This window comes from Urocampus carinirostris, chromosome 11, assembly GCF_059441175.1.
Source record: "Urocampus carinirostris isolate Australia breed hairy pipefish chromosome 11, RoL_Ucar_1.0, whole genome shotgun sequence".
Lineage (NCBI taxonomy): Eukaryota > Metazoa > Chordata > Actinopteri > Syngnathiformes > Syngnathidae > Urocampus > Urocampus carinirostris.
In genome coordinates, this window is record NC_142359.1 from 33,445,683 (window position 1) to 33,473,626 (window position 27,944).

The 27,944-nt window shown below is 40.9% G+C and overlaps 1 protein-coding gene across 1 annotated transcript in view; it reads left to right on the plus strand.

Annotated features, from left to right (window-relative positions):
- Positions 1–27,744, plus strand: part of cacna1c (calcium voltage-gated channel subunit alpha1 C) — a 215,457-nt gene extending 187,713 nt beyond the window's left edge. Inside the window, exons 37-51 of the mRNA XM_088348735.1 lie at positions 1,691–1,853; positions 1,938–2,065; positions 4,215–4,311; positions 4,387–4,489; positions 4,563–4,664; positions 5,348–5,475; positions 7,248–7,382; positions 9,057–9,421; positions 12,142–12,267; positions 12,704–12,831; positions 12,908–13,005; positions 13,103–13,190; positions 13,254–13,362; positions 17,178–17,340; positions 18,654–27,744. Coding sequence (XP_088204861.1) covers positions 1,691–1,853; positions 1,938–2,065; positions 4,215–4,311; positions 4,387–4,489; positions 4,563–4,664; positions 5,348–5,475; positions 7,248–7,382; positions 9,057–9,421; positions 12,142–12,267; positions 12,704–12,831; positions 12,908–13,005; positions 13,103–13,190; positions 13,254–13,362; positions 17,178–17,340; positions 18,654–19,091 — 2,371 coding nt within the window. The 3' untranslated portion in view covers positions 19,092–27,744. The remainder of the gene's footprint in view (positions 1–1,690; positions 1,854–1,937; positions 2,066–4,214; positions 4,312–4,386; positions 4,490–4,562; positions 4,665–5,347; positions 5,476–7,247; positions 7,383–9,056; positions 9,422–12,141; positions 12,268–12,703; positions 12,832–12,907; positions 13,006–13,102; positions 13,191–13,253; positions 13,363–17,177; positions 17,341–18,653) is intronic.
- The last annotated feature ends 200 nt before the right edge of the window (positions 27,745–27,944 follow it).

Sequence of the window (27,944 nt, forward strand, 5' to 3'; positions counted from 1 at the left end):
TTTTGTGTTATCACTGGTGGTTGTCACGGTACCGACCCAAATTGCATTTCTTTGTTATCGAGGGTAAAGTCAAACTCCAGTTACCTGACATTGCTGCTGATGTTACGGAAAGAGGAGTGTAGCATTCTTTATTTCCACTAGACTTCAATTTGGGTGCATAAATCAAAAACTTGGTTTATTACTGAAAATGTTTAAATATACAGTAGTGAGTATGTTGTATATGTTAAATAAGTACTGTCAAACCTCCCATTTTGCCCCTGTAATGTATTATGAGTAATATTTGCAAAAACATGGACTAATTTCTCTCGAATGAAGTCCTAAATATTTCCAGACTTATTTTAAATGTAGAGTGCATGCTTTGTGAAAAAGAGCAGCTCGTCTTTTTCTTCATTGCTCAAACACAAAAAAAGAGAATATGCCGTACCGTATCTAAAGCCGCAGTGTTTAAAATGTAACGAAAAAGTAGCGCCTTGAGGTCCAGGATTTACGATATATTATAAAGAAAGAAAAAAATATTCCTACATAAGCAAAACTGCCTCATCTTGTGAAGGTATATAATTTTGCTCGTTTTAACACATTTATTTCAAACAAGGGTTGAAAAAAATATTTTTAAGAATTCATTTTCTTCTTCAAGTATTAAAACAACGTACAATATCTTTAAAAAAGTACAATTATACCTTAAATGGGTTACATTTTTTGCCAAAGGAATAAAAATAGGATTTTGCAATAAGTGGTGCAGTTTTGAACAAAATAATGTTTTTTTTCTTTGTTTAAATTAAAAGAAACGACAAAGAACAACTAGCTCTGTACGTATCTTTTTTATAATGACCCCAAAATAATTTTATGGGACTAAAATAGATGAAAGAACTTTAAAGGGACACTCTTCTGTATTTGACTACTAAATGTTGTGTACAGTGCAACCAAAAACGAGTGCCACAAAGCACAACGAAGATTACCAACTATATACACTCAAAGTGACCAAACCGCAACTCTTTGCTTCTCATTTCTTTGCCCAGCTTTTTGCATGTTTTGGGGTTTTTGAGGGTACAGCTTGCTGCAAGACTGCGGACGATCATGCCATCTCCCTCTAGATGAGCCCCAAGTAATGTAAAATAAATACAAATTAGACCTATGAGTATTTAAAATAATGCACGTTTGTATGTTAGTTCATGTTTTTTTTGCTCATTACTCAGCTCTAAATTGTGTTTCTTTTAATGAATGTTTTTTTTCACCACTAGGAAGTGCTATGTCCCTTTAATAAAGTGACTTCTCAAAGAGGGCAGAATGGCCGCAGCTCTTGCTATCTGAGTATCTGTGCAAGCTTCAAGAAGAAAAATCACGCTTTTCTATTTTTTCATCCGGCACATTAAAAATGGAATGTACTTAAAATTTGATATGATGCTATAGAAAATGTACAGAAAGGTGACCTGTTTACGGTCATACTGGCCTGAGAATGCCCGATCTCCGGAAGCTAAGCAGAGTTGGGCCTGGTTAGTACTCGGATGGGAGACCCCTTGGAAATACTAGGTGCTGTAAATAGGTCATTTGACACACACTCTGGTGTCGGTGAAAATAATTTTCCCTTCCAAATAAATTGAATTGATGAATTATGAATTAACATCTAGCACTGGAGCTCCAGCTGCGCAATGTAATTGGTTTAAAAGAACTGAAACGACTGGTGTCTTAACAGATGCGCAACAGGCGAAGCGTGGCAAGAAATCATGCTGGCCTGCAAGCCCTACCGGCCATGCGAGAAAGGATCCACCAATGAGAACGTCTCCGTCCCGGAGGACTGCGGGAGCCAGTTTGCTATCATTTACTTTGTCAGCTTCTACATGCTCTGTGCCTTTCTGGTTAGTGCTTAGTCTGAAATACCCACTCACAATCGATAGCTTTAGAGAACGAGTGCTGGTATTTGTGTTTGAATTTTGCTGTAGATCATCAATCTTTTTGTGGCTGTCATCATGGACAACTTTGACTACCTGACCCGAGATTGGTCCATCCTGGGACCGCATCATCTTGACGAGTTTAAGAGGATCTGGGCAGAGTACGACCCAGAGGCTAAGTGAGTGATACCTTATATCAGTGGTGGGCAAACATACGGCCCTAACTGCCAAACAGAAATGTTGATACGATTACAGTAATTCCTCGGTTATTGCGTTTAATGGGGTCCAGAACTCCCCGCTAAACGTGAGAGTTCGCGAAGTAGCAACACTTCACCCTAAAAGCCACCAGAGGTCAAATTTTACTAACTGAGAGCATATGACTATGAAAAAATAACAACTATGGGTCTACAAATAAAAACAAAACACAGAATCACAATGCTAACATTGGGTATCCTTGGATTGGGCCAAGTCTCCGAGGTGATTTACATACAAATGTAGCGGTTTCTCACAAGTTGCTGCTCCAGGCCATCCGTTTCATGGGTAATGGATCTAGCGTTAAGGAGATACTGGCGTAGCATGGGTACCTGGGGTAAGTTGTTACACAGGCGCAGCAGTGGGCCGGGGCTGCAACACAGCTATTGGCCTCTATCCCGACACCGCCTCAGTCAATTCCTGATATGAATCCATTTCTTTGCGTTCTTATGACTTGACTCAGAGTCCGATTTAATCGATGGATTTCTTTTCAATGTAATGAGCTACTAAAAGCTAGCTGTTGCCATTCTTTGCAGTATGTATGCGAGGCCAAATTGACATGCATGCCTATCCCAGTTTTTGATTTAGAGTTAAGATTGGGCCTAAAAAATCCAGTTGAGGAATCTGGTTGGAGCTATGGTTAGGGTTTTGGTTTTCAAAGCGTTTTAAGGATTTTGAATTACACACCAATTAAAGGAAATTTTGACCATTAGGAAATCAACATCTCTGGTAGCACAACTGGTAGGGCCTTTCTCACACAGGGTTCTTAATTAATTTCCAGTGAAGCCAGTGAAAATTCTTGGGTTAGGCTTTCGGTTGTAGTTAGGGTTTTGGCTTAGCTAAGGGGCCGGTCACACAGACATTTGCGGCTAAATCACGGCCAAAAATTTCTGCCTTTGAGGCGGACGCTATTGGACGCATTGAGATCGCCATTCAGACGAGATACAGCGGTGCTAAACACGAGGTCGGAAATTCACGCGCGGGTGGCAGCGCGAAAAAATTTTGCGCTGTTCAATTCTTGAGAGCGCGTGGACACAGCCTTTCACGTGTTTATCGAGGCTGGACCGCGGCCGTTAACTTCTGGCCGTGAAGCAGATGTCGTTGGGCGCTGTTGGACGTTTTGAGACCGCCATATAGACGAGATAGAGCAGTGCTTTACTCGCGGTCGGAAATTTTCACGTAGTTGGCCGCGTTCAAAACTTTTGAGCTGCTCAAAAGTTTGAGCACGTGTTAAACCGCGTGCCGCACACGTGGTCAACACGAGGTAATGACGCGGAAATGACGCGGAACGACGTGCTCTGGCCGCGGCCAGGGCGTAGTTACACATGGGTAGGACGGGAAATTTCAGCGGGTAATCGTGGGCGGAGCATGGTAATAGCATGTTCTGCGCCTGTATCGCGGTGTTATTACGTGAAATTAGCGTGTTACACGTGTGACAGTCAAACGCCTTTCTCCGCGTATATACAGCGCGATTTGTTGCGTAGGAGTCGGATTTGGGCACAACACCGGCTCGGGAGCTTTTATACCCGTGGTCCACACGAGAAAATGACGCAGAAATGACGCGATGAGGAAGCGGAACAGTCGCCGGCGTCTTTTTTCCGGCCATACCACAGACGAACGGCGGGTTGTCAAATTTTGCGCATTTTCCATCCCGGGCAACCACGGGCAAAAAAAAAACGCAAAATTTTAGCCGTGATTCAGCCGCAAATGTCTGTGTGACCGGCCCCTAAGGGTCGGGTTTTGATTTGACCTAGGGTTGGGGTTTTGGTTGGAGCTAGGGTACTGTCAAAGATACTAAAAATAAGATCAGAATTTTAATAACAGGTGACCGGCAACAATGTTAAAAACAAATACAGTACATCTTCCATAATGGAGCACAGTAATAACTTGTAAAAATTACCTTTCAAGGGGCTTGAATCCTGAGAATTCCTTATCCCTACAGAAAGATAATAGATAATCAATCATTTAAATAGTTGAGAGCACATTTATGAATCAATTATTTGTTGATTAAACATTAGATTATTATAGCTTTAGTCAACGGTTAGTGTTCTTTTTTTAAAGTTTGATTTTTCCCAGAGGGAGGATCAAGCACCTGGATGTAGTGACTCTGCTCCGAAGAATCCAGCCTCCACTAGGCTTTGGGAAGCTCTGTCCTCACAGGGTTGCCTGCAAGGTGAGCACGCTTGTGAATACTTGGACTAAAAATAATTCTGAAGAATATTAAAACATTGTTTATTTGTGCATTTAGCGTCTAGTATCCATGAACATGCCACTGAACAGCGACGGAACAGTCATGTTCAATGCTACGCTATTTGCATTGGTCAGAACCGCACTGAGAATCAAGACAGAGGGTAATGCACACTTTCACTCACACTATTCTTGTTTTTCCATGTTTTTTCTTATTTGTTGAGTGTGTTTTTTAAGGTAATCTGGAGCAAGCTAATGAGGAACTGAGGGCTATCGTAAAAAAGATCTGGAAGAGAACCAGCATGAAACTGCTGGATCAAGTGGTACCTCCTGCTGGTGGTGTGTAGTCTTTTTTGGAAATTTCAGATAGCTTTTTGAAAATTAATAATAATAGGAATAATAATAATGATAATAATAATGATGATGATAATAATACGTTTTTTCAAACAAGCTTGTTTTTCTTACTGTATTAAACTCTACTTCCATACTTAAAATGAATTGTTTCTTGGTATGTCAAAAGAAGAAACAAAAATCATTATACAAATGCCTAAATGCTGTGCTAGTTGATTAAGATTGACAGCTGCGAATAGAGTTCACAAAGTAATGTTTTAATTGCGGCACAATTTACAGATTTAAATCTGCTGCAGAGATTTGTTCTTGAATTTGTGCATGAGGCTTTTAATCAGGAACCCTCTGTAGTCTAACATTTATGGGAATTTTAATAAAAAACGTACTGTTTTTCTTACTGTATTAAAATCTACTTAAAAAAAGAAGCAATTCTTTGGTTCAATTCTATGAAAAATAATGATTTTATGAGTAAAACTGAATTCACTCAACTGTTAATATGAACCAGTAAACACATTCAATGACAAACATGAAAATCTTTCCCCCCCATTTTTTTGTGGATAAATGCGTACTAGCAACCTTCTGACATTAATAAGCGGTAGATTTTATTTCTCCTTCTTAAAATAATCCCAATGTTTTTGTTTGTCTCCGTTTAATTTGCTCTCTTCTCCCTTCAGACGATGAGGTGACAGTTGGAAAGTTCTATGCCACTTTCCTCATTCAGGAGTACTTTCGCAAGTTCAAGAAGAGGAAAGAACAAGGGCTGGTAGCCAAAGTGCCACCCAAAACTGCCCTCTCTCTGCAGGTATGCACAAAGCAGTTGTGGCTATTGGTCATATCAGGAAAGGAAACTGATATTTTTTTAACCTGCATCTATGTATTTATTTTTCATTTACAAATTCCATCAGCTGGCCTTTTTTAAGAACCTCTTGTGTGGCCCCTCTTCAAGGATTCTCATTTTTCTCATGCTAAGATTTTTGAGTGATTCCATGCCCGCATGACTGTTCCAGTTCAGCAGGATGGTGTAATTGATGATTGTGCAGTCCTTTAAGCCTTTTGGTGATTAAGAGCTATACAAATAAATGTTACTTAAATTGTTTTGAAGAAAATTATCCCATGTTTAATTGTAATTTCCCATTAAAAGGGGCTTTTGAAGAAATCTGTTCAACAATTATTTTTTGAGCTTGCTCGTAGATCCACCTTTCTCAAAGTGGGTGATTGTGGGTCTTTGAGGAATAGTCGCCCTCGTGCTTCTCATTGGCGGAGAAAAGAGACAGAAGATACTTGCACACAACATATACATTTGTTTAATGCACATAAATCCATAAATATCGGTTACATCAGTGTTTTTCAACTGCAGTGATTTAAAAAATTTTGGTGCCGTGGGAAATTATCTAATTTGTGTCCCTGTGTAATCTAGTAAAAGCTTCATTTGGATTTACTTTTACCGGAGATGCTACAGCACTGACCTGGGCTTTCCTGCAGGATTTTTTTCAGTGGAAGAAATGTGCCTTGGTTCAAAAAGTTTGAAAAACATTGTGTTAAATAATAGTTTTGAAAAAAAACAAGAAAACAGTCACTTGAAGTTTGGTAATTCAGGCAGAATGACCAATGATTGTGCACAGTCATCTGAAAATTATTTTAAAATATTTTTCTTTTTTTTCCAATTATCTTCAAAACTATCCATCCAGCATCTGCACCGCTGATCCTCAGTAGTGTCGCGGGGGTGCTGTAGCCCATCCCAGTCATCTTTGGGTAGTGGGCATGGGACACCCTGAACTGGTTGCCAGCCAGTCACAGGACACACAGAGACAGACAATTCGCTCGCTCATTCACCCCTAGGGACAATTTGGACCGGCCAATTAACCTGACATGCATGTTTTGGGGATTGTGGGAGGAAACTAGAGTGCCCGGAGTCGAACACTTGCAGGCATAGGGAGAACATGCAAACTCCACACGGGGAGGCTGGGGTAGCTGAAATTGAGCAGCGAGGTCTGCAAGCAGGCAAGACAGTTGTCTCTGAATATGATCATATTGCTTTTTTTAAGAAAAATGTAATATGAAATAGAACAAAACTGTATAGGTTGATGTGGACTTGAACCCTGCATCCCCACAATGTGGGACTGCACAATAACCACTCATACATCGTGCCACCCATCCAAAGATCTATTTTCATCAAATTTAAAAAAACAAAGCCTCAAAAATAAATCGCCATTTTCTATATCAGATCATGTTTTCTAATCTAACGTATTGCTTTTCCTGTTTTATCCTCATATAATAAAACAGGAAAGTAATACCTTAAAAGGGCAATATGTCATACCTACAGCATATTTTTAAAATAGATGGTATTTTAGGGCAAAACATTAATTGTAGTTTCAACAATAAAAAACACCATTGCATGTCCTCCTTGGACAGTAGATATCTATTTTACAAACAAAAGTATTTATCTACCTAAAAATAAACATTCATTTTTTTGGTGGAGACCCTATTTTTGGAAATCATTACATCATTCAACAATAACATTTGAGCTGGTTTAATATAAGTACACCTTTTAAAATGTAATGAACATGTGTTTAGGCTGGCCTGCGGACTCTCCACGACATTGGTCCAGAGATAAGGAGAGCCATATCCGGAGACCTGACAGTGGAAGAGGAGGTAGACAAAGGCCTGAGGGAGTCCGTGTCGGCTGCATCAGAGGACGATATCTTTAGGGTAAAGGTTTCACAATCACACTCCACTAGAGGTCAATCAATTATCGGGCGGGCGAATTGTCGCCACCAATATTTGGGAATTTGACAGATATCGATATTAGTTCAACCGGCTGATTATTAAATCTCAGATGCAACCGCGACACTCTCTCTATCTCTCTTGCTCCTACTCCTCACTTTCCCTCCTTCTCACTCCTCGCTACCCATCCCGCGCCTCCTGATTGGATAAGTTACCGGGGCGAAGGCACTGAAGCAGGAACAATAACGTTAGGGTGGCTGCTCAGCTAGTTAACTTGCTTTAGAGAGGCACGTTCAGGTGGAGACTGATATATTAGCTCTTATCATGACATCAGCTCATCAATCAAGTGTATGTGTTTGTTTTGTAGAGAAAGCATAAAAATCACTCTAAATGGGAACTGAATTAATGTTACCATAACATACAGTTGGTCAATATGGCTCTAAAACAGGAGGGCGCTCTAGCCCTGTGTTGACAATTTTGACCTTGCCCTGTTGAGCGAACAACTAGTGTTTCATGAAAGAATTGGGATTGGAAAATAATCATGAGTTAATAATCCTGCCAGGTAATTAGTTAAAACACCCTTCGAGATGTAGGAAAATACACAGAATAGCCACATCGAGGAGCATAGTTCCACATAAGGTGCATAGTTCCACATAAGGTGCATAGTTCAAAGAAAAAAATAACCGCTGTTATTTTAGAGAATAATTGTTTAAAGGTATTTATTCCAAAATGTGAATATATGACAAAGAGGTTACAAGTGTTTTGTGCCAGGTTCTGGTAGTGTTTTGGAGAAAATGGTGAATGCAGTGATGGTAAAACAAAGGGCGAGCAACCAAAAAGGGGCTAACTGGCCAAAATAAATTACAGAGACCTAACAGGGGCTAACCGGGAGCAATCACTGAAAAGAGTTTGCAGCCTTGGCAGATAAATGTGAGGCTGGCCGACCAAAAACATGCAGTGAGCAGGCTAACCGGCAATGAATCCAAAAACAGCCAGGAATAAACCAACTGAAAACAGTAGGCTATTTAAATGCTAATGGCGGCTAATCAGTAGCAAACAAAACAGTCTTCAGCACACTCACGCTAGCTGGGAGATAGCTGGACAATAATATACCAATCGCAACACATGAGTCATAAAAAAGTTAAAGTTTAAATATTTGCTTTATTAGGTATGTGTTAACAATTCCCAACTGAGTTCAAATGAGCCATATGTGCTTAATTATCAACTCCATCTATCTGTTTTTATTTACTTTTGTCAGAGCCGTTCAGGCAGAACACATTCAATTCGAGGAATAGATGTTGGGAGGAGTGCTGGAAAGAAACTCGATGCTTGTCCTGTGTGGCTTTTTTTAAATTTCTGTTGCATGAGAATTGTGAAAGTAAGAAAAGGCCTGCTTCTAGTAAAGTCTCAAACCAAACCCCCCAAAAAGATGACAAGAAATGCACGTACTTGCACACATATCATGAATAAGCTGAGTGAGGCTGTGGTGATGACTTTAAGCCAGAAGATAGCAGCAGAGGATAACAAAGTCCCAAATTACGGAAGCTCTTTTAAAGAAAATTCATATGCTGCATTCACATGCACACATGTAGTCCAGTCACTTTTGTAAGATAACATTTGTCTTCCTATGCCTCTGTTAACACCTCTCGGTTCTCGCAGCGATCTGGCGGCTTGTTTGGAAACCACATCAACTACTACAACCAGAGAGACGGGCGTGCCTCCTTGCAGCAGTCATTTACCACCCAGATCCCATTGAACATTAGCCAAAAGGGCTCACCATGTGAAGGCGAGAGCCCTTCCCACGAGAAGCTAATGGACTCCACCAACTTCACGCCCTCCTCGTATTCCTTGTCCGATTCCAACGCCAACATCAACAACGCCAACAACACTGGCATGGCAGTCGCTTCCCCACAGGCTGCCGTCCGTCTCCCTGGCACGTCCGTCAGCACAGTAGGTGGCAACACCGGGCAGCTGCTGACGCCCGTCCTGCTGCCCAGGTCAGCCTGGTGCTTCCCTCCCAAGAGGTGAGCGCACCGATGTCCGTTGAGCTTGTGGGGATGACGGTCATCTTCTCTTTTTACGTTTTTCACCCCCTTTCTCATTTTTTTTCCTTCTTGTGTGTGACGGCTCGCAATACATGATTTTGACAACCTTGTTCGGAATGTTGCCAAGAGGAGCTGTGTGCTTGCTGATTCTAATCCCTTAAAAATTCTTCTCAGGAAGCGCTAGACCAAGGGGTGTGAACCTATGGCTAGCTAGCCATATATGACTCTTTTCATCAGTACACTTTTGCGTATTTATATATCGATACTGTTACATACAATGCCGGTTTTGGCCCGCGCATCGGCAGATATTTACTGTTTAGTTGAAGTATATATAGGGCCCAATTCTAACTACAGTTTACAGTCATGGTGTCATGCCATCAGACCCCATTTTGGCTGAACATTGAAAAAAAAAATCCTTTATATCATGGGTGTCCAAACTTTTCGGAAAGCAGGCCAGATTTGGTAAGCTGAAAATGTGTGAGGGCCGACTATTCAGCCTGGCATTCTTTGAAACATTAACACTAACACTCAAAACATGCACGAGAAGCTAATTGGACACTATAAATTGTCCATAGTTGTGATTATGAGAGTGAATGGTTGTCTGTCTCCATGTGGTCCTGTGGTGAACCACGACTCTTTCATTTTTTTCTTCATGCTTTGGGCTGCGCGCTAACCACACTGCCATCCATAGTAATAATTATTATTTTTGAGAAGGTTGGTGATGGAGTTTGGAAGAGTGTGTGATAGGCGTAAGTTATGTGTGAATGTTGGGAAGTGTAAGGTGATGAAGTGTTCACGTGATGGAGTGGGCATGGCGTTGGAAATAAGGTTGCATGGACAGGTCCTGGAAGAGGTTGAAAGCTTTAGGTACTTGGGTTGTGATGTGGCTCCAGTTCGTGGAATGGAGTGCGAGGTATTGCACAGAGTGAATCAAGGAAGCAAGGTTTTGGGTGCTCTGAGGAGAGTGATGGGCAACAAGAGTATGAGTATAGATTTTAAGAGAGGACTATATGAGAGTGTGATTTTGCCAACTGTGTTGTATGGTGCAGAGACCTAGAGCCTGAACGCAGATTTGAGAAGGAAATTAAATGTTTTTGAGATGAAGTGTTTGAGGAGTATGTTAGGAGTGAAAAGATTGGATGGATTGAGAAATGAAATTGTGAGAGACAGAACTAGAGTAGTCGTTGAACTGAGCAAGCGTGTGGATAAGACAGTACACGGTTGGTTTGGAAACATGGATAGGATGGACAAGGAGCGAATGTTGAAGAGGATCTACAGAGTAGAAGTAAATGGAAGGAGAGCAAGAGGAAGGCCGCGATTGACATGGATGGATGGTGTTATGAGTGCACTGCAGGAAAGAGGTCTAAATATAGTGGAAGCTGCTAGAGCTCTTGTTGGTGATAGGAATGAGTGGAGAGGTGTTGTAAAAGGATAGTGTGATGTTTAGACGCGTTCTAAGGGATAGGCAGGCCACCTGTATGATGCGGCAGGGGTAAACCAGTGAAAGCTGTCGGGCCTGTTGAACATAAGAGTTTGTTGTGTCACCCTGACCCGAGTGACATGGCCGCTTTCTTGTGTCCCGTTTCATCTGGAGGGACGAAAGCATGACCAACTTGAGTGCCGAGGTGCTTAACTTGTCCAAATTGTCCCTAGGTGTGAATGAGCGAGTGAGTTGTCTGTCTCTATGTGCCCCGCAACTGGCTGGCAACCGGTTCAGCCTACTGCCCGAAGATAGCTGGGATGAGCTCCAGCATCCCCGCGACCCTACTGAGGATAAGCTGTGCAGATAATGGATGGATAACCACTATGGCTTTAAATATGGTCGGGCTTATTCTTTTTTTCGGTGGCATAGAAGAAAACAGCGAGCTGCTCATTTCCACACGGAATGCATTATAAATACAAAACGCCTTGGTGACGTCTGGAAATATTTATGACGCCCTTCGAGAGAAATGTGTTCATATTTTTGCCAACATTATTCATAGAGTACAGGAGAAAAACGAGAGGTTTGGCAATATTTTTTGTAATATTTACCAAATACTCACAAGATTTAGCCTTTTTCACCCACAAATAAAGATGTATACATCCGAATGGAACAGCAGTGGACTGAATCATCAGAAATGCTAGACTTCCCTTTCTGTATCATTGGTGTTGTATTTTCTCTCCGCACAGTAATGAATATGTGCTTGTCTTTGTAATCACCATCTCGAATGGTCCCATGTTCCGAAAACACTTAAAGTAAAATGAACAGAGTAGAACCTAAAACGACTTAGCTGAAAAAGACGTCAGCTGTTCGGGTGCGGGGAGCCGTTGGCGTTCTGAATGATTCAATGCCAAATTCTTCAAAATGTGTGGAATGGACTTAAATTTGTTTATTTTTATATTTGTTTCAGCCTGCAGGTATGAATCTGATGCGGCTTGTATAAAGAAAAAATAGAGTTTCGTTAGTAAATTTAAACCAGGTGTGCTCTGTAAAAGTGTAGACAAGCAATACATAAAGGGAAATACTAAACTGTAAATATATGTTTAGTCCTGACGGCCCACCACAGATTGAACCTGATTGACTATTACTTGGTGGTACTCCCAGTTTTAGCTCTAATGCTAGCCCTCGCTGTTCCTCCAGTTCTCTTGCTTTCCATGTACAGAAAAAAGCAATCCTGCCTTGTCCGCATTTTTGTGTTCATCCCACGTGTTGTTCACAGCTCCAACTCGAACAACAGCTGTCATCCCATCATCCTCAGGGACGAGGGCTCTACGGAGACGTACAACGAGAGATACGCCAACATGAGGGAGTTCCACCAGGACCAACACTCGCTTTCCTCCGACACGTACGACTCGTATTCTGGCGGCATGTTTATGTATGAGTTGATTGTGCTGGAAAATGCAATTCTGTTTTAGGCCACAATACCTAAGTAGTGGCTAACACACAAGTCCATTTTAAGGTTGAAGTTAAGGCCAACAGTTAATATGTTTAGTAATCCCCTTCTGTTTATTCAGCTTTATTCACATACTTTTTTTTCTTCTGAAATGTTTTGTTTTTCGTTCTGGCTAGCTCACTTAACAAAACTTACTGGTTCATTTCTTCGCGCCTTCCAATTGGATTATTCCGGAAGCCATGCATGCTGAGTAAACTCTGATGACTGGTCATACAAATAGACTATTTGGACTGGTCCAAACACCCAGATTTAGATTTGTACTATTACTAATTCAAGAAAATAAAAATACTCATTGTGAGGTCTAACATTGCTCCTTTTCTGACATCAGACTTCTGTGCAATGACGACACCTGCAAGCAACTGACTCCCATGGAGGAAGGAGACAACACGGAGGAGAGAAGAGTAGGCGACGGGTGGCAGTCTCCTAGAAGGGTCTTTCTCTGTCCTACCTCTCTAGGTGGGTCTGGATTTGATTCAATTTATCTTTATCGATTGCTTCTCTTTTGACATTTTGTTCCCTTATTGCTCACCAGCGCGCAGATCTTCTTTCCATTTGGAGTGTCTGAGGAGGCATTCGAGGCCAGATGTCTCTCAGAAGACAGCCGTACCGCTGCACCTTGTCCACCATCCGGTACATGCTTGTTCGATAGACATTTGTTCTTTTATTACATACTTTTCAAACCCCCCCAATCCCATCGGCCTCACAAAAACACTGATTAACCCCCAAGGCACTGGCGGTGGCCGGGTTAATAAGGAGAAGCCACTCACCCACCCTCTTCAGCAAGCTGTGCTCCATGCCGCCTGCCAGTCCCACAGGTAGTCACCCACGTCATTGACTTGGTCATCAGACTTAACTAAAATGTTTCCCTCCTTCACCAGAACAAGTCACAGACTGCTTGTATCAGCGGGTTCCCTCGCTGAGGTTAGAGGGATCCAACTCTCATGAGAAGCTCAACACCAGCTTGCCCTCCATTAACTGCAGGCTCATGTAAGACGGAACACTCAAGGTCTACTGAACAGAAAAAAAGAAAGGGTCAAAAACACCCACAACTGGGTCAAAACAGACTTCTCATGTAAAACAACCCCCAAAACAATTACTAAACACCCTCCAAAATATAGGGAGAACTAAAAATGTCTTACTCAAACAGATGAATATTAATCATAAATATGATTTTTTTTCCTCTTCATGAGCTGAGAGGGGTTTATGTGTCCTACTGATCCTAGAGCTATATTGTCTGGGGGCCTTAAGCCCCCAGGTAGAATCTCCAATGACAAACAGGTCCTAGGTGAAGGGCCAGACCACAGCTCATAGTTCCCAGGGTCCACCTATGTATTCAGGCCTGGAGATGGGGTCCACTGGCGAGCGGCTGGTGGCCGGATTTATGCTCACGACCTGGGCGTAGTTTCTGCTCCGGCCTGGCTTAGCACAAAGAGACGGCTGGGCTCACCACCTAGGGGAGGGGTGAAAGGGGTCAGGTGCGTAGAGAACTAACTGACAGGCAAAGAATGGGTCGTTAGCGCACTGAACCCTGGCTACAGAAACTAGCCTTTGGGACATGGAATATCACCTCTCTGGCAGGGAAGGAGCCTGAGCTGGTGTGTGAGGTTGAGAGGTTTCAACAACGTATAGTCAGACTCCCCTCCACACACAGCTTGGGCTCTGGTAACAGTCCACGTGAGCGGTCCGGGACTCTTTTTCACTCTGGAGTTGCCCGTGGCGAGAGGCGCTAAGCAGATGTGGGCACATTAGTGGCCCCACGGCTCAGCACCCGTGTATTGGGGCTCACCTCCTAGACTAAATGGTAGCTTACCTCCAACTTTGGGTAGGGAGATGGGTATGGGTCCTGACTGTTGTTTGTGCTTATTCTTCTAACAACAGTTTAGACTACCTACACCTCTTGGAGTCCTTGGAGAGGAACGCCTCCCTGATTTAAACCTGAGTCGTGTTTCGTTATTGGACTTCCGTGCCCATTACAGCTTGTCCATAAAGAACATGATGTTCAAACATAAGGTTGTTCATATGTGCACCCGGCACCAGGTAACCCTCATATTTGTTGGTGGTAACTAGCGATAAGGGTTGCTTTCAAGCTGAAGAACTTTTATCGGGCCGTCCTGGCAGGTATCAGCTGGCCAAATGAAATGCAGTTTCGGCAGTCGCTAAGGCAACAACTTTGGCATGGAAGGAGTTTAGCGAGGCCTTGGAAAGCATAGACGGGTTTGAGGAAATTCTGGTCCACGATCCGGCGTCTTTGGGTGGGAAAACGGCGTGTCATCAACGGTATGTATAGTGGAGATGGGGTGCTGCTGACCTCGACCTGGGACGTTGTGAATCGGTGGGCAAAATACCTCCTCAACCCCACCAACATATCTTCTTTACGTCCTGCTTTGTTATGTTTCGGCATTATAGGGTACCGGACAGTCTTAACTGGGCTGTGTAGTTCCTGTATGCCAGATTCCAAAGTTTGGTCCACATTGCCGGCAATAAGTCTGATTCGTTGCAGTGGGAGTTGGACACAACCACGGCTGCCCACAGATTCTTTTCATTACTTTTATAGACATAATTTCTAGGGCAGCCGTGGCGTAAATGGGTCCAGTTTGGGGGCCTCAGCATTGCATCTTTGCTTTTCGCAGAGCGTGTAGTGCTGTTGTTTTAAGTATCTCGGGGTATTGTTCATGAGCGAATGTCCACCGTCATGCGGACGCTGTACCAGTCCGTCGTCGAGAAGAAGGAGATAAGCTATCGATAAACCATTCAATTTACATTCCTACCCTCACCTGTGCTCATGAACTGTGGGTCATGACCGAAAGAACAAGATCCCAGATACAAGTGGCTGAATTAAGTTTGTAGCGCAGGGTGGCCGGGCTCTCCCTTGGAGATTGGATAAGAGCTCAGTCATCAGGGAGTGGCCCAGTGTAGAACCGCTGCCCCTCGGTGTTGAGAGGAACCAGCTGAGGTGGCACGGGCATCTGACCCCGGATAAGTGAAAGATAATAGATGGATGGGTAGATGAATGAATATGAATTTTAATTGATACAAAAAATAAATATTAAATAACTAAATACAATGTGTTTAGTTATGCGGAATCAAAAGATCTATTCAGGGTTTTTTTTTGTCATAGCTCTTATAGAATGTATAGCAAACACTACATTGAGAGAGTAAGGAGATAAAAAATGGGGGGAAAGAAAAATATACCTTAACATTAGTAAATGTAAAAGGCACATCATAAGTGTTATTTTTGATATTTTGTGATATAATTATAATAGCTGACAACTTGTATATGCTGTAAATAATGAGTTAAAGCAAGCCCTGCAAATGAGCTTCCAGCACACCCGCCATTCTCCTGAGGAAAATTAATTAATAAGTTGAAGTGATTCATAGAATATAAGCTATTATTACATACATTCATATTATGTGCAAGGTGTCCACAAAGTCTGGGCACACAGAGGATCAACACATACTTTAAAAAAAACATTTGTAATATTAAGAAATTACATTTTCAACATGATTTCTATCATTTCGATGCATCATTTTATGCGCCTTGCAAAATCCAGATGAACTCAATGGAATAGGTCAACATTGCTGTTGATTTCAGCAGACTGACTCGTAATTCGTAATTCGTAAGTAAACATTCTCTTTTAGCATACAAACAAAGAAAACAGGGGTAAAAAGGTCTGGATATATATATATACATATAAATAAAACAGAAATTAAAGATTTATTTTGTCGCATTTGTTTAGTTAAGTGTCTATAGTTCAGAGGTCCTGGGTTCAATTTTAGTTACCTGTCTCCCTCTTTCGCCCCATGCCTGAATAGATTTTCCCTGAATATCCCAAAAACATTCATAGCTGAATGGGTGTGTACGCAAGTTCGCCTTTTTTTCTGTGCCGTGTGGTTGGCTGTTAACCAGCCCAGGATGTCCTCTTCCCTGTGCTCAAAGTGAAGATATGTGGTCGCAAAAAGAAATAAGTCATTTTAGTCGTTTGATGATTTATTCAGGGCAGCACGGCGGCGCAGTGGTGAGCGCGTGTGCGGCACCATTCTGAGGTCATGAGATCGAACCTCCTGTGTGGAGTTTGCATCACTCCCCGTGCCTGCATGGGTTTCCTCTGGGCACTCCGGTTTCCTTCCACATTCGCAAAACACATGCATGTCAGGTTAATTGGCCAGTCCAAATTGTCCCTAGGTGTAAATGAGCCAGCAAATTTTCTATCCCTGTGCGCCCTGCGAATAGCTGGCAACCAGTTCAGGGTGTTCAGGGATAGCTGGGATGGGTCCAGCAACCCCGCGACCCTGCAGATAATGGATGGATGGATGGATGGATGGATGGATGGATGGATGGATGGATGGATGGATGACATATTCAGTATTTACATTTTGACACTCCACAACACAATTTTTGGGCCATACGTTGCCAAAAAATAAACTATCCCGGAAAATGTGTGCTATTTTGTGCATCAAATTAATCAAGTTTTAGATAGGTTCCTTTTGACCCAGTTTGAGGTGTTCTTAAAAAATTGAACGTTAGATATTTTCACTATTACGTATGTGTTAAAAATGCCAACAAAAGAGCCTTTGGGCTTTTTTTTCCTATTATTCCTATGTGCTTTTATCTTACTTTTATCAGGCGAACAACAACCAGCCAAAAAGATGAATAAAGAAGAGTTGATTTGAAATACACACACATCAAGTATTACTCTGCTGCCATCTTCTGGCTTAAAGTCATAATTGCAACCTTTAGTTTTACAATGCTGCTCCCCACCTTTAAACATTCATAAAGTAAAGCACCTTCTTCTCTTTTGTAGGTACTGTGACAATAATGGGAACAACCGTGTATGCAATCACAGTCCCGCCTCCTGCATGCCCGATCAGCGAGCGCGGCGACCCGTATCGCTTACGGTGCCCTCGGTTTTGGGTCACGACTCCACCTCAGTGTCTCACAGCAGCGCCGGAAGTCTGGTGGAGGCGGTGAGTGTGCCCGGTCGTGAGCAATGTTCCCTGCCATCTTCTACGGGCCTGAGCAATCACACTAGGTGAGCGTCGGCTGGAACAACGGTGGGCAACATCAATCCCGGTTGTGGCAACTAGATCGTTATTAAATCTGAGATCACATCCAGCTACATTCTGCTGGCTGTCCAGCAACACTTGTTAGTTTTTCCGATAAATTGGCTATTGTAATATTGGAAAGGTTGCACGGCCCACAATCCTCAGATGAGATTACCGTTCTTTTGTTACATAATACAAACATTTTTGTGGATTTATTTAGTTGGTTGCACAGTACAGTATTTACTGTATTTAATCACACATTTGAGTGTAAACACAATGTTGGCAAAAAGATTAACTGTTACATTCAAATCATTTGCAAATTACACTAGAGCGATCAAAGAGACCCCAAAACATCTATTCCTGTCTTTTTCTCCTTCTTTATTCTTTACCCTTTTCTCTTTCAGTTATTTTCTTTTTTGTTTCATTTTCCCTAGCTTTTTTCTTCTTTTCTCTTCCGTTATTTTTTTTATTCTCTAGTTATCTTTTTTTCTTTTTTTGTTACTTCCTTTTCTCTTTTTCTGAGCTTTTTGCTTCTTTTCACTTTCTTTTTTGTATTTTTATAATTTCTCTTGCTTTGTTTTTTTGTTTTTTCCTTTTTCTCTTTCTCTTTGCCCCCCCTTTTTAAGTCATTTTGTGCATCATATTACAAAATAATTGGTAATATATGGATGAAAGCAACAAAAACAATCCGAAAAGCTTTTTGGGTGCCAAAAGAGCCAGCTTTTTTTGGTGAGCAGATCCGAAAGCCGCTCATCTAATAAAAAGACGGAACGTTGCACAGCAACGTTTACATAGTCACAAAGGTAAGAAAGGTCATGTTGTCCGTGCAGTCAATATTTAAATTAAACCACTTCTGTCTCTCTATACATTAATGTCTTAGTGATAAAAAAAATAACACAATAATATATACTTTTTTTAAAAGAAAACACTTCCATTCAAACTCCCTCCCACCCCCCATGCCACCTCTCTTTTGCATTTACTCAATCTCGTGCGGACATTGACTTCAAAATACTGCACTTAAAACAACCCACCTTGTTTTTGCCTGCATGCACTGTTGTTCTGGTCGAATTTGCTCACGGATTATTTTGGAATTTCGAGCCCTGACTTTTATGCGCAGGATAGTTTTTGTGTGCGCTGAGAAGCTCTGGGCAGTTCGAGGGAACATCGGTTGTGAGCCCCTCCCCCAACAAATCTTTTGACTCCCTCCTCCACCTTGCCATTTCTTTTACCTACAGATGCTAATATCAGAAGGATTAGGCCAGTTTGCGCAGGACCCCTCCTTCATTGAGGCCACCAAGGCCGAGCTGGCGGATGCCTGCGACATGACCATCGAGGAAATGGAACACGCCGCCAAGATCCTCAATGGTAACAACACTGCCGCTGCAGGCGCTTCAGATGCCGCCGCGCTTACTCCAGCACCAGCCGCCGCTGAGCACAGCCCGAACGGCAACATCCTGCCCTTCCATGAGGACAGGGACCGAGGGGCGGAGGAGGGTGGGAACAGAAATTACGCCTGTGAGCCCTTGTCCTCGGAAGAGTGTCAGGGACGACAGGAAGAGGAGGAGGAAGGGAAGGAAGGACACCACAGAAGCCCCACGTTGATGACGAGAACACTGCAGAGGACCAGCGGGCTGCTAGAGGATGAGGATATAGAGTGTGTGACCAGCTTGTAGGGCCCCCACTGGATGTATCACCTGCTGATAGGCCCCACCCTATCCACACACATACACATGCACCTCCACCTGGACAGAGTGAGCAGCTGTGGACAAACGCTTTGTACGTCTGAATGTTTGTAGAAAAGTATATCACACTATACTCTATATCAGGGGTCGGGAACCTATGGTTCACAAGCCATATATGTCTCTTTCAATGGTACATATGGTGCGGAGATATAATTCATTCATAGCACTTTATTCTCTGGTGTTCCCAAGACAAATAATTACAACCCGATGTTTGTACATGGAATAAAAAGCAGCAACGAATTAGCCATTGGTTCAGAGCAGTATATATAGGGCATATTCTCAACTACAGTTTACAGTCAGGGTGTCACACCAACATACCCCGTTTAGGCAGTAAGTCACTCAGAAAACCTTTAAATGTAAGCTCATTAAACAATTTATATTGCTGTTAAGGTATCTTATAATGAAGACTCACAGAACAAACAGCAAATACCCCAAAACGCCAGCAAACCACTCAGACCAATTGATTGGGTGAGCCGTAGACGTGGGCGGATCTCTCCACAGAGCACTCCCTTCGCCAAAGGTAAATACAGCAATATCCTTATCGTTTGCAGTATTTTGTGACATTTTCACAAATGAACTTTGCTTGCATGTTGTTTTAAAACTATTATTTAGGACAAAAATGACAAAATAAGCCTTTTAGGTTAGTAAGGTAGCAAGACAAATTTTAAATGGTATATTATTGACATGGGACATATTATTGTTATTACGTTGGGTTAACCCAACGTGTTTAGCTTTTACCAGGAGAGCGGGTATGGCGGTTTTGTTGAATTTTTTCTTCAAATATTAGGTGTGTTTTTAAATGTATTTTTGCTTGTATGGCTCTTTGGGTCCAAAAAGTTCCCGACCCCTGCTCTATATTATCAGAGTCTGCTCTCGTCTACGTGTATTTTCCCTCTTTGTACCCACACGTATGTGTGCAAGAGCATGCGTCTCTAAAGTGCCTCACAGTTTCCTCACGTTTTCAAAGCGATGAGCGAAGGCGTTGAAGGGAAGGAAATTATCCAATGTCCTCAATGTCTTCTTTTGGTACCGCCAAGGGCGGGGCGTACCAAGGTGAAGTTCCTCCTCCTCGGTTCCCTCGGATTGATGCGCTGTATCATCAAAAAATTCAACCTTCTCCTCTTCCACAGGAACGCCTCTTCAAATGGGGGATGCGAGGGATTGTTTCTGCAAAACAACATCGGACGTCGGGTGAAATAATCCCCAAGTTTCGGGTTGGTCCATTTTTGGATCCCGACTTAGGTTATTTCTTACCCAAATCTTTTTAGAGTTTGGTTTGCCATTCTGTCCCCCCCAAGGTCCCTTGATTTGTTTGCACAATCACCCCGATTGTCTTTCTACTTGTACTTTTAGGAAACATTTAATTGGCTTTGAATAACAAAGCAGGACGTAAGACTTTTTGTTTCAGGTTGTGTGAATGGCTCGGTACGATTGTGCGCACTTGCGTGTAAAACGGGCGATATTTCCCTCTCAGTTTGCACCTTTTACAGGTTTTATCTATTTATTTATTTATTTTCTCCCAGAAAATAGAGATGAGAACGTGTGTGTGCGTGTGTGTTGACTAGGGTGGTTACTTATATTCCACAAAGAAGATTTTTAAAACTAGGCTGTAATCTAAGGTAATATTATACGTGTGTGCGCTTTTGGGTGCATGTGAGGTTGCTTGGGGTAATAAGCCTCTACGAGAGGGGTGGGCAAACTACGGCCCAGAGGCCACATGCGGCCCATCAGGCGTTTTAATCTAGCCCACTCAACAAAAATGGTAAAAGTATAATTTTGTATGAATAAATTGTAAAATGTAAAAAATATATATCATGTATGAAAACTTTGCCAAGACCCAAGAACAGTGGAGAAGACTGCATGCAATTAGGGGTTCTGTGAACCGTGATGCTTTTATGAGGAAATGGGGCTTTTTTTCCCCCTCTGAGTTAAATGTCTGTTATAACAAATAAATTAATTTTTTAGTCTGCAAAATGTTGAAGAAATTCAGAGCTGTTAACACAGCTTTAACTTTGAAAGTGAAACTATCTGACAAATGTCAAAAATAAAGTTGCATTTGACTGTCTTGGCAAGATGAGCTCAGGGTGTTATGAAAACAAAGAATGTATAAACAGGAGCAGGGTAGTGGGGTATGGTTAGTTGGCAAGGTTAAAACCAACCTCTTCTTTCTGTAACTGTAGCAAGCTGACTTGATGTTAAAAAAGTATTACCAATGAATATACTGTATGTCGTTTTGATGCCACTTCTATCCTCAGTGTTATTTTGTGTGCCTCCATAAAACTATATTTTCAATAAAGCATTAATGTTTATGAGCTCATGGTAAACAATCAAACAATTGGCAACATGTTTCTATGCTTGCTACATTATTAATCATGTATTAATTTGATTTATGAAGTTGTTTATCAAATTTGCTGAGAAAACAATCAATTGTGAACGAGCCCTATCGAATTTAGAGTTTTCCAATACAGATTTTCAAATGGGAGATATTACTTTGTTACAATTACTTTTGATTTAAGTTTTTATCCATCAATGAACTACTTCGTCTATAAATGTCGAGTGTTTCAAAACCAATTGGATAAAATGAGCTATTTAGAAACAAATATGCAATGGAATATAAAAAGTCCATGTAAATGCAAAAGAGAAAAAAAATGGATGAGCCTACATTATCTTTTTTACCTCATGTATTACCGAGTTATCAGAATCGGGATTCTGTATCGGCATATACAAAAACATTAAATCATCCGGTCTCTTTCTTTTGCTCCTGGCACGGCTCCTCTGACAAACCTTTTAACCCAATGTGGCCCGTGACTCAAAAGGTATGCCCACCCCTGCTCTTTGAAAAGGTTACCACAGAGGCATGTTTCCAGATTGATTCAAAGTTTGTGAGCTCTGAGAAACGTTCCTATTTTGAATCAACTAAGATAGTTCTTTTTTTCATTTAAGATGGTATTTTCTTTATAATGATGATTGTTATAGACAAAGAAATTGAATGCAGTGATGGCCGTAACACACTGTTATCATTAGATAAGTAATCTTTCTCTCCGAATGAACTCTTAGGGCTGAGTTAAACGATGCTGCAAGAATTTTCAATCCATCGAGTAACATCTACAGGAAACATGTTTCCTGTTTGTTTGTTTTTTTTTTATTCTTTTTCCTAGTACCGATTACAAAGTGTCCTAAAAGTCACTCTGCACTCTTTTTTTTCCCTTTTGGACGGAATAAGAATAAGAATTGTCTTTATTGTCATTAATATCAACGTTGCAAATTATTGTATGCAACAAATTTAGACATGGCACTGCAGGATAAAACATGGCTATCCGCCTCGACAGAGGATAACATTGAAGGAACATTACAAAAGTATCACCTGGAAATCCCTTTTTTTTAATTTTGGTGTCAGAAAGTAGTTTTAGCACATCATCTGAAGACTTGCTGGAAAAATTCAATAGGCACTTTTAAAATGTCCGGTCTAAATAAATCAATGTGTTAAACTTATTTTTCTAGTCGAATAAATGTTTTAAGTCAACAGAAACGTCTAATGTGACAGATGGCCTTTCATTTGAATCATTTAAGGATTTCTCTTATTTGACTCAGAACAAATGTTTAATAGCAAAAGAAGAAAAAAAGTTAAAACTAGGAGATAATTCGGTCAATTAATTTGTTTCATCAAATTAACTAAAAAAAAATTAAAATAAAACAAACATAAATTGTGGAATAAGAGTATTGCACATGACTAAAAAATGTCAACTTGATATTGAAATTCAAAAAATAAATAAATTCAACAACCATAATTTTCCGAACCCAAAGAAATTGACTTGGAAATATAACTGTAACTATTTTACTACATTTTCTTTGCAGTGTAACAGAACATGCTGGATCAAATCCTCAACCCAATGTGTAAACTGTTGTCTCTAATATAACCTGATTTTGGAAAAAAAATAAACATCTTGTGTTGAATATACTTACTTTCTACGATAAGGCGGAGCAACCCAATTTATTTGGGATGTTTTACACAAATCAATACTTCCCCCGAAAAGAGACTAACTTGGGACAACCCAGCGCTGATTTAGTGTTTTAGCACTCTTTGCAACTCACGAACATGTTGTTTGAATCTGACTCAATATTAAATACTGATACTTTTTTGTGACTATTTATACACCGTGGCTTTAAATACAGTGCGGCTTATTCTTTTTTCTTTCCGTGGCAGCAACGAGGAAATCTGCAAGATGCTCTTTTCTACAACGCATGCACTCTAAATACAAATTACAGCTGTGAAGTCTGGAATTATTTATGACACTCTGAGAGAGAAATGTTTTTTGCTAACATTATTCATATAAAACATGAGAGGAGCAAACCAGGAGGTTTCACAGTATTTTATTCAATATTTACAATGTACTCACGATACTTTTTATCTTACAAATCAAATCCTCAATTTGTACATCCGAATTGGACAGCATCGGAAGATATCAAAAATGTTAAATTTCTCTTTCCATATGATTGTCATAATTGTCAAGTTGCTGAAGTTGTCTATAATACTTGAGGAACGATAACAAGCAAATGCAGTTTGATCTATTACCGCGACGACCCCAATGACAATCACAAAAAATACACGTCTATGTTGCAGTCTGGCACTATTCTCCACAGTACGATTCCCTGGTGCTGTTGTCTAGCATTATTGGGCTCACATTTAACGCAACGCAGCCTTCATTCGCATTTACTTGCCACGCAGTAATAAATATGTGCTTATCTTTGTAATCAGCATCTTGAGGGGTCACAATGATCTAAAAACACATGACGTAAACAACTCCGAGCAGAAATCGACGCAGCTGAAAACAACGTCAGGGCTGTGGGAGCGTGGCGTTGTTGGCGGCAAGTGTGCATATAATGTAAGAAATTGACGCAAATTGAATAGTTCTTATGGCTGTTTAGCCTGCGGCTTAATTTCATTCTTAAATTGATCATGCAGCTTTTAATCAGGTGTGCTCTGTAGTCCGGAATTTACGGTATTCATTGAATCCAAACAAGGTTTCCAATAAATAATCCCCAAAACATCATATATACACACACCATTGTGACAAAAATGAACAGGGGAAACAAAAACAAAGTGTACAGTGACCTTTAGAACACTATAATATGTCATAGTGTTCTAAATATGTTTCATATGTTGGATTTTGACGCCACCTTGAAAACGTTGCCATTTAGGTTCCTCTCATCACTGCTGTTTGCAGAAACAGTTAAAGCTCACTGTCGGGTGTGTTAGCATGTCTGTGTGCATTTTTTCTGCCACTCCTGCGACATGTGAATTATGCAAACTCAATATGAAGTCGTTATGAGGTTCGAATGATTTTTGATTGTGACGCTTACTTGCGGTTTCAGAAGCCAGCTTGTTTTCATGTTGAGTGATGTGACTAAAGGCCCTTTTGATTGTTCCTCAATATTGAGCCAGAGTAACCCTCTTTTGTAATAGCAACAAATCCAACAAGAGATCTGCTTTGTTCCGCCCTTCATGCACCACATATCAGAAAAACATACTTGAAATGAGGTGAGCTTCAGTGTTACTACTGACCTGAAATCAGTCATCTGCTAATCTACTACGGTCAATTGAGTTCACCAGTGGGGAACAGCAGGCATCACCATTGTGACGGCTCAGTAGCCGCTCGGTGGGGCTGAACAATATGTAGAGGTGGGTATGACTATATGTTATAAATTGTGGGTGCTCATCATAAATTTCTTGGGCCCTGTCCTTGTGGAAGAGCAGGATGATGCCATTCAGGCTGGCCTGAAATGTGAATGAACCACCTAATATATAAGAATATTGGACCCTTCAAAAACGGTGTTCCAGCACATTGCAATGTCGATTTGAATGTAATTGTTTGGCCCCACCGCTTGTTTTTTGTTTTTTTTTTACTCTGGGAAAAAAGGGCTGTTCCCAGTTCAATGTAAAGCTCCTTTGAAACCTAAACATAGTTTATAAGGTTTTCATCCTTAAGCCATTCATTTTAGCGATTGTCTTCTAAATGTTTTGAACTTCTGCTTCCACTCGTTGGCAAGGCAGACGCAAATTCCCCCCAACCTGCAGTGGTGCCTTAGGATAAGAGTGACTCGACGTAAGCGTTGGTTGTTTTCATTAAGGTAAGAGTTAAGAAAATAGGATTTTAGCAACAGGACAGTAACTGAACAAACTTCTCAACAGATAGAGGAGGGTTTGCCCAAAAAACAAGCTTTATAGACAACTGTTTTGCCTTTAGCTCTGCTAGCTAACAAATAGGCTAGCACATAGCTTCTATGTGGCAGTGTCATAACTGTTAGAAATTTAAAAAATAACTATTACAGACAGATCTTGTTTATCTTCTGCTTTTACTTTGGTTTAATATGTTTCTAATTGTTGTTGTGAAACTCATTTTTAATTGTGTTAGATTATATTCTGATGCCGAGTGAAGTACTTTCGAGGCAGTGCCATTTTTTTTTAAAGATCGTACAATATATTCACCGATCCGTTCCATATTTCAAAAAAGCTTTATTAACTTCTTATTGATGTTGTTGTCATTCCCGGGTACATAAAGCAATGGTCCCCAACGACTGGGTCGGGGACTGGTATCAGGCCGCACAGAAAGATAAGATAACTTATTTTTTTGCTTATCATGGTTTTACTGACCCAGCTATGGTTACACCGAATGAGAACTGGGGGTTTGAAGCGGTGCGTTTGAACCAAAATCAGTGTGGCTCGCGGAGTTGCCTGTCGGGCGGTGCAACCGTCACATTGGAAGCGGGGATCACTGACTGGAAAATAAAGCAAGGGATGAATCAAGCCAAATTTCTGCGCGTTTAGCCAATCAGCGTGGAGAATGGTCAACTGCAGCATGTTACAAAGATGGTAAACACACTTTTGGTAGCAGAGTTTGAACGTCACAAAAACCCCACGTAACACGCGGATCGACGTTATATTTTGCATTAAACGTTATGATAGGGCCCAGTATGTGTTGTAGTTAGTTGGCGCTGAGGTGCCCATGTCATGTGATTTTAGTGCATTGTTACAAAGACGCTCAAATTTGCGCACAGTGAATTTACACTCATTAGTATCAATATTGTTATGATAATGTTGTTATCATAAATGCTGTCATTGTTGTTCTTATAATTCGGATTATTATTTTAGTAAAAGTACATATCTTTGGTTCTAAACAAATTGTCAGACATGACAGAATAAGGTTGGGGATCACTACATTAAAGGACAATTTCCTTATGGTTTGAGTCATACTCATAACAATTGTGTCTGAAGGCACCACTGCCAAGGCTCGTAATATCTAGGCCTTAAAAAAGTGATAATAATAGTAAACCCTTACTACAGACAGACAGATTTTTTTTCACAGCATATCTGATGAATGAATATATAATCAAGTGACTTTTGGGAAATACTAGGTTTGGAATGTTTTAACGGCCTACTGACTGTAGCATCACTTGAGATTAGTTATTCTACTAAGGGGAATATTGCGTTCATGCAGGCTTTGCATGGCTTCCACTGGAAAGGAAGGGAGAGCGTGTGTGTATAGATATTTTATCGCAAAGTATATTCGAATACTAGTTTCCGTAGTAAATTTATTCTATTTTAGATATGAAATGGAGAAATATAATCTAAATACAATGGGTGGACAGTGCATTTTCAAGGCGTTCACAGGGCTTGGGATCATAGTCCCTGAAGGTTTTAGTTTCGACACTAGACATACAGGATAGTTTGATGTGACCTAAGCGAAAAGACCGTTTCTACAAGTCAACCCGAGTCAAAACTAAAAGTGTTTGTAAGTCGGACCAATTGTTAAGATGAACAAGAATGTAAGTGAAGAAAACAAGTCAGCTTTTAACTCCCAATGCGAGTGAGCATTAATGTATATGAGTGTATGTTAGTGTGAGCAGTGTTTATACGTTTCATTTGCTGAGAGGAATCAAGAATTACACTCTCACTGGGTTGTTTTTGTCTTTCCAAATCTGCGTTTTTGTGCCGAGAGGCGTTCAAAGACCAATTTGTTTGTTTGCTCGCGTGCAGTGTTGATGACATCACCGTGTTTAAAAGTTTCAAAACAACGTGTGTATTTTTTCCTCTCACGAGTAGCTGTAAACCAATGGTGTCAGGGCCTTTCAATGGCCGACATCACCTGGTCACTTTGGTTGCATGATCTCACGTTGCCACAACTTTTTTCTCTTCTTTTCAAAATTGCTTCTTTCCACGTTTCATATGTTAAGACCTAAGAAAAGGGAAAGAAGATAAAAGTTGAAAAAATAATAATCACTTTTCTACTCCTATTTTCCCAAAAAACGTGACACTTAAAAAAACAAAAATTTAAATTGTAAATAAGCCGTGTACAGTTTGTATCTGTAAGTTGTCAGTCTGTCATTTGTGACAGAGTCTGTCTTGCTTATAACGCACGCTACCAATAAATTGAAAAATAAAATAAAAGGAAAAAGTATATTTAGACTGTATGGTCCCTTGAAAGCAAGTTTTAAATTAATATTTGATGTATATTCCTGTAACATTGCATTTTTATCTGGGGAATGACGTTATTAAAAACATGCAAATAAAGTGCATTTCCTACAACCGTCTTTTTCATGGCCATTTCTTTTTTCTTTATTTTATTGGTCAGTGCACTGATTATGTTGGTTGGGGGCGTTGAGAAGGGTATACCCCCCGTCCGGTCCTCACCCTTTTAATAAGGTTATTGTGCATCCTACTCTTTTCCACGACACCAGTACCCACCAATGTTGAGTAATGTAATGCCCACCACAATTATTTAGATT